The sequence below is a fragment of the Oratosquilla oratoria genome, chromosome 28, assembly GCF_046742065.1.
Source record: "Oratosquilla oratoria isolate Oo_2021 chromosome 28, ASM4674206v1, whole genome shotgun sequence".
Taxonomy (NCBI): domain Eukaryota; kingdom Metazoa; phylum Arthropoda; class Malacostraca; order Stomatopoda; family Squillidae; genus Oratosquilla; species Oratosquilla oratoria.
This window is the reverse complement of record NC_134804.1, coordinates 52,885,924-52,893,633: the sequence shown is the minus strand read 5'-3', so window position 1 is coordinate 52,893,633 and position 7,710 is coordinate 52,885,924. Positions and strand designations below refer to the sequence as shown.

The following is a 7,710-nucleotide window of genomic DNA, read 5'->3' as shown; positions in this document are numbered from 1 at the left end:
CTCCCCATTCTCGCGCCCCTCCACTCCCTTCAACCCCCTTCCCCTTCTCAACTCCTCCTCCTATTCCACCTCTCTCTCTCCACCATTCCCTCCACCTCTTCCTCCATCGCTCCATCCACCTATTCCCCCTCTGTCTCCACCGCTCCCTCCACCACCTCCTTCGATCTCCCTCCATTCTTGTGTTGTCTCGTTTTCCTTTTCATTTCCTGCAGAGATTCCTCTCCCATTTCTTCGGTTTTTGCGGCTGCTGCACTCTCTCTCCACTTTCTTCCTCTTCTTCTTGTTCCGGGTTCGCACCCCCCCCCCCGTCATCTTTTTATTATTTTTTATTATTAGTTTTCCTCTAATTTACTTCCCTGCTGCTGCTGCTGCTGCTGCCCTTCCAGCCTTCGCCATTCCTCCAACATTATCATCTGCAGCACCACCATAACTACAACCACCACCACCGCTACAGCCACCACCACCACTACAGCCACCACCACCACTACAGCCACCACCACCACTCCAACCACCACCACTACAACCACCATCACTACAGCCACCACCAATACTACAGCCACCACCACTACATCCACCACCACCACTACATCCACCACCACCACTACATCCACCACCATCACTACATTCACCACCATCACTACATTCACCACCATCACTACAGCCACCACCACCACTACAGCCACCACCACCACTACAGCTACCACTGCCACTACAGCCACCACCACCACTACAACCACCACCACCATCACTACATCCGCCACCATCACTACATCCGCCACCATCACTAAAACCACCACCACTACAGCCACCACCATCACTACAACCACCACCATCACTACAACCACCACCACTTCCACCACCATCACTACAACCACCACCACAGCCACCCCCTCTACAGCTACCACCTCTACAGCCACCATCACCACTACAGCAGCCACCATTACTACAACCGCCACCACTAAAACCACCATCACTACAACCACAACCACCACTACAGCCACCACCACTACAGCCACCCATCACTACAGCCACCACCATTACTACAACCACCACCATCACTACAACCACCACCATCACTACAACCACCATCACTACAACCACCAGCATCACTAGAACCACAACCACCACTAGAGCCACCACCACTACAGCCACCCATCACTACAGCCACAAATCACTACAGCCACCACCATTACTACAACCACCACCATTACTATAACCACCACCATCACTACAACCAAAACCACCACTAGAGCCACCACCACTACAGCCACCACCATTACTACAACCACCACCATCACTACAACCACCACCATCACTACAACCACAGCCACCACTAGAGCCACCACCACTACAGCCACCCATCACTACAACCACCACCATCACTACAACCACCACCATCAATACAACCACCACCATCACTACAACCACCACCATCACTACAACCACCACCATCAATACAACCACCACCATCACTACAACCACCACCATCACTACAACCACCACCATCAATACAACCACCACCATCACTACAACCACAGCCACCACTAGAGCCACCACCACTACAGCCACCCAACACTACAACCACCACCATCACTACAACCACCACCATCAATACAACCACCACCATCACTACAACCACCACCATCACTACAACCACCACCACTACAACCACCACCATCACTACAACACCACCATCACTACAACCAGCATCACTACAACCACCACCATCACTACAACCACCACCATCAATACAACTACCACCATCACTACAACCACCACCACTACAACCACCACCATCACTACAACCACCACCATCACTGCAACCACCATCACTACAACCACCACCATCACTACAACCACCACCACAGCCACCCCCTCTACAGCTACCACCTCTACAGCCACCATCACTACTACAGCCACCACCATTACTGCAACCGCCACCACCACCACAACAGCCACTATCACTACAACCACCACCATCACTACAACCACCACCACTACAGCCACCACCATTACTACAACCACCATCACTACAACCATGTAACTGGATGCCGTTACTGGGCTAGTGACGACCGGGAAGATTGACAGTCGGTTTTAGCTTCTGGGTTTTATTGACGTCACTGTGTACATACACTCGCACACCCGGCCCAGACTAGGCCTAAAAGGAGACTGACTGCGACCTGACCCCGGCAACCCTTAAATACTCTCCTTGAGTACCGAAAAGTAGCTTACCTCTGGTTTGGTTGGCAAAGGGTTGCCAGGCGTAGGCCTGAAGTCTGTTTCTTTGAGTATACAAATACCTGAAGTACAGGCTTATTAAAGACTTAACTCTAACATACTTATTACAAGTCCGAAGGCCGACTACTTCTACACAGACTGCGAATACATGGTTCCTCTCACTGCTGATGCCGCGATGGTATAAGCCGACATAGCACATGTGGGGGATTGTCCACCACATTTACCCCCCTTCCCCTGCGAAGCGTGGAATCGTGATGTCCGAGCAGGGGGGGGGGGCGTGGGTGACGTCAGTGGCACGTGAGTCGTGATGTTCGATTGGGTGAGCGCTCGGAAACACGTTACATGGGGGCGCCGCGCCTACGGGCAGGAAAAAGGTGCCGGTGACACCGTACCAAGTACCGGCCCCAACTGTGGGCGGATACAAACTGTTGACCTGGTACCGCTGGGGCCTGCGCACTACCCGGCCCGATTGCAATATTGTGCCCTCCGGGTTGAAATCTCCGTCTCCTGGGGTTATGTGGAGGTGGCCCTGGTGGGGACTGAGCGGCGCGGGAAGTGCGATGGACTCTGGTGGACCCTGTGTGGGCGTCGGTGGGCGCGGAAGAACCTGACTGCCAGGGGGCGGCTGTAGTGGTTGATGTAGAGGCGGCTCTACCTGTGGAGAGTAGGGGGTGGGAGGAGCTGGGTTCTGATGATGTGTTGAAGGAGGAGGTGGAGAGGATGAGGTCGGCGGAGGAGTGAGGGGTAACGTTTCATCTTGGGTTGAACTGGGATGGCCGAGGACCGCGCTTGGAGGTTGAAGAGGAAGGGGGTGAGGAGGGGGAGGAGTGGTGGACAGACGCGGGGAAGGTGGTGGGACCGTTTCGTTTTGTATAGGGAACGGGCGTATGACAACTGTGTGCGGAGTGGGAAATGGAGGAGGGTGATGAGGGGGAGGAAGGGTAGTAGAAGTGCGATGTGAATGGGGTGGGTTGGAGGAAGGTACGAGAGGGGGAGGAGGAGGGTTTGTGGGAGGAGGGGTAGGGACTGTAAGGGTAGACTGGGCGTCTGCATCGACGTGGGCGGGCTTTACCCGATCCCATGATACCGCCGACCGGCGGTCACCGATCTGAATGGTGACGTGCTTTCGTGTTCGTGCAAGCACCTGGTAAGGGCCCGTGTATCTTGGCGCCAAGGAACCAGTACGCGCGTCTACACGGAGAAATACCTTGTCTGCCGACATGAGCGTGGGGTGGTGGTATGTGGCGGATGCTGCAGGAGGTTTAGGCGGTTGAGGTGTGAAAGACCTCATGGCTTGGCGAAGGGTAGGCATGAACGTTAGCTCTGAGTACGTGTCAAGGGGAGGCGTGTATTGGGAGGGCAGGCGTAGATCTTCGCCGTACACTAGTTCCGCTGGCGTGACCTGGAGGTCCTCCTTCACGGTGGAACGGATGTTCAAGAGAACGATTGGGAGTGCGTCCGCCCATGACGTTGGATGTGGTTGGGCGCGAAGGGCTTCTTTAAGTCTCCTATGGAAACGCTCTACCATTCCGTTGGATTGTGGATGGTATGCGGTGGTACGCTGCCTGGTTGTGCCAAGGAATAGTAGAAGATCTGTCCACGCCTTCGATTCCCACTGCGGGCCCTGGTCCGTGATAATTGTGTGAGGGGCTCCCAAACTAGCCACCCAGCCATGCAGGAAACGGAAGGCTGTACACTGCTGTACTATCCACCATAGGAATCGCCTGCATCCATCTAGTTGCTCTGTCAACGCAGGTGAGGAGGAAACAGGACCCCCTAGAGGGGGGTAGGGGTCCCACAATGTCGATATGCACAGTGTGAAATCTCTGGGTAGGTGTGGAAATCTGACTGAGCGGGAGCTTTGTGTGCCGATGGATCTTCACTGTCTGGCACGGAATGCATGTGCGCACCCATGAATTTAGGTCCTGGCCACACGGCCCGTTTCTGAATAAGGCGTTGCGTCGCGAGGATTCCTGGGTGGGCCATATCGTGGAAATGGCGGAACACAGGTCGGCGGAATGCTTTCGGGATGTAAGGGCGCGCGTGCCCCGTGGAGATGTCACACCACAATGGGGCAGCTAGTGCGTCAGCTTGCTGCAGCACTAGACGGAGCGACGTGGTTCCTTGTTGCAGGTCCCGTAACTCTTCATCTTCCGTTTGGGCCTGCGCGATTGCAGCATAGTCCAGCGTTGCGGAACGCGTAATTGCGTTGGCACTACGAGACAATGCGTCTGCCGCGGTGTTATCGGCACCCCGAATATGCCTGATATCCGTTGTGAATTCAGATATATATGCAAGGTGGCGCCTGGCTCTCGGGGTTAGCTTGTGCCCTGGTCTCTCCATCGCATACGTAAGGGGCTTGTGATCTGTAAGCACCCTACACGTCCTCGCCTCCAGGAAATGGCTGAAGTGACGCACCGCTTCATAGATGGCTAGAAGTTCTCGATCAAAAGCGCTGTAGTGGCGCTGGGCGTCATTCAATCGCTTGCTGAAGAATGCCATCGGGGAAAGGACGCCCTGCACCTCCTGCTGGAGGACGGCGCCCACTGCCTCTTCCGAGGCGTCTGTCGTGAGGACCGCCGTCGATCCCGGAACTGGATATGCGAGGAGGGACAGCTGCGCTAGGCGGTGCTTAATAGCCTGGAAGGCCTGCCCTGCACTCGCGGACCATTGCAGTGGCTTTGGCGAGTGCTTTTTCGTTCCCTTCAGAAGATCGTAAAGCGGCGCGAGTAGTCCCGCAGCCCCCGGGATGAACCGGTGTTAGTAGTTGATTAGTCCTAGGAATTGCCGCAACTTACGGACAGTAGTAGGCTGTGGGAAGTCGTCGATAGCCTTCACCTTTTGCGGAAGGGGCGAAATACCCGACGCCGAAACTCTATGGCCCTAGGAAGTCGACCGACTCGGTCCCGAACACGCACTTTGCAAGGTGAATCCGCAAGCCGTGATCATGGAGTCGCTGGAAAAGAAGGCGGAGATGTTGGCAATGCTCCTCATGGGATGTCGAAGCGACGAGGATGTCGTCGATGTATACCACGACGAAGTCTAGTCCCTGCACCACCTGGTCCATGAAACGCTGGAAGGTTTGTGCGGCGTTCCGGAGGCCAAAGTTCATGACCGGAAATTCAAACAGGCCGAATGGGGTGGTTACAGCTGTCTTGGGGATGTCCTCCTCTGCTACGGGGATTTGATGGAACGCGCGCATCAAGTCGATCTTGGAGAACACAGTCTTCCCGTGCAGTCTCTCGTGGAAGTCCATCACATGAGGAATCGGGTAACGGTCCGGTTGCGTCATCGCGTTAAGAGCTCTGTAATCCCCACATGCACGCCATTCCCCATCCTTGGCTTTCGGCACTAAGTGCAGGGGCGACGCCCAACTGCTGGCCGAAGGGCGCGCAATACCATCCTGCAGCAAAAGTTCGAATTCTTGCTTCGCTGCTTGCAACCTTTCCGGCGGGAGGCGTCGTGGTCGAGCGAAGCAAGGCGGGCCGTGCGTGAGAATGGTATGCTCAACGGTGTGACTCAGTTTCCGTGGGTGGGGGTGACTGGACGTGATGGAGGGGAATTCTCGGACGATGTCGGTGCACGGTGAAGGCCCCTGAACGTGGGTAAGCACCGGCGCTGGGGAAGTCCAGAGAACGGTGCAGATGAAGGCGTTGGAAGGTCTGTGTATCAACCGTTGGCGCCGCGCGTCCACCAAAAGGTCGTGTTCCCGCAAGAAGTCCAGGCCCAAGATGGGTTGTCCTACGTCCGCCACCACGAACGTCCACGGGAATGAAAGATCGGTGGCAAAAAATACGCGCCAGTGCCTGGTGCCGTACGTGGCAATTAGAGTGCCGTTGGCAGCTAAGAGGTCGTACGCTGTATGTGCATGCGTCCTGTCCTTAGCGGCGGGTGGAACGACGCTGACCACAGCGCCCGTGTCGACGAGGAAGTGACAGCCAGTATCCGTATCCGTTACGCGCAATAGCGCGCGACTGTGTGCCCGGGACGAGCGAGGGGGGTTGTGACGAGGGCGTGGGGGGACAGGCCGTCCGCCTATTCTGCGTGGAAGCGGGAGGGACTATCGCCTCCCGCTTGCTACGTTTCCCGTCCCCCGTGACCATGGCTGATACTCAAACCAGGTGCATGGAGGGCTTCAGTTTCTAGCCCTGGGGCCAAATGTAGTGTGGTAGAAACAAAACGCGCGTCGACTTGGAGGAGGTGGGTCGCGCACGCCCCCTGCGCCGACTAGCTGCTCTAGCAGGCCCTCGACACGCGCTAAACGGACATCCAAGTTGTCCGCTGGGGGAGGCCGCGCCGCACTGGCGCGCGCGCTAGCGTCAGTAGAATCACAGTAATTATCACTACACACACGAATCGACGCACTGTTGTCGACGTTACACACTCGCGCACTTTGCGTAGACAGGTTACTGACCACTGATCCAGGGGGCACTAATCCTGCTGCCATATCCTGCGGAGCGAGTGCGTGGAACAACCTGTCGGCTTTCTTCGCATATTCACTGATATCGGTAATGTCTAACACCGTAAGGGGCGCCCTTACGTGCGGCGGGAGTGATTGTTTATGCCGAAACATCACCAATGCATCGGACATCGGTGATCCGGCCGCCCGATTGAGGTCCTTCAGGCGCTCGAGGAAGACTGAGGGCCTGCCGCCGTCGTAGGTGATGGTATGGAGTTCCTCCATGGCGAGCTCCGTAGTTCTCCCGCACGCCTGTTTGAGGGCAACCTTGAGGGCGTTGTACCGGTCAGTCGCTGGGGGATCTGTGAGGAGTGTAGAAATGCGCGCTGCAATTTGTGCAGGGAGGGCCGCAACTGTCAGTCGGAATTTGTAGGGGTCGGTAATTGTGTCATCGTTCGTGGGCCAACATGCGTCGATGTGCGCGAGCCAGAGGTCGATGTCGTAGTGAATGGTGGAAGTTGCACCGCCATTAGGGGGTGGGTGGTGTCGAAAACGCCAGAAAAAAAAAAAACCGGGCTGGGTGTCGAGTCAAACCTCCGGGTTCACCAATGTAACTGGATGCCGTTACTGGGCTAGTGACGCCCGGGAAGATTGACAGTCGGTTTTAGCTTCTGGGTTTTATTGACGTCACTGTGTACATACACTCGCACACCCGGCCCAGACTAGGCCTAAAAGGAGACTGACTGCGACCTGACCCCGGCAACCCTTAAATACTCTCCTTGAGTACCGAAAAGTAGCTTACCTCTGGTTTGGTTGGCAAAGGGTTGCCGGGCGTAGGCCTGAAGTCTGTTTCTTTGAGTATACAAATACCTGAAGTACAGGCTTATTAAAGACTTAACTCTAACATACTTATTACAAGTCCGAAGGCCGACTACTTCTACACAGACTGCGAATACATGGTTCCTCTCACTGCTGATGCCACGATGGTATAAGCCGACATAGCACATGTGGGGGATTGTCCACCACAACCACAACCACCACTACAGCCACCACCATTACTACAACCACCATCA

At 55.6% G+C, this 7,710-nt stretch overlaps 1 protein-coding gene across 1 annotated transcript; it reads right to left on the bottom strand.

Moving 5' to 3' along the window:
* Positions 1 to 4,014: 4,014 nt before the first annotated feature.
* Positions 4,015 to 4,740, bottom strand: LOC143040513 (uncharacterized). The gene has a single exon (XM_076211607.1). It carries the CDS (start codon positions 4,738 to 4,740, stop codon positions 4,015 to 4,017), a length of 726 nt encoding a protein of 241 aa, XP_076067722.1.
* Between the last annotated feature and the right edge of the window lie 2,970 nt (positions 4,741 to 7,710).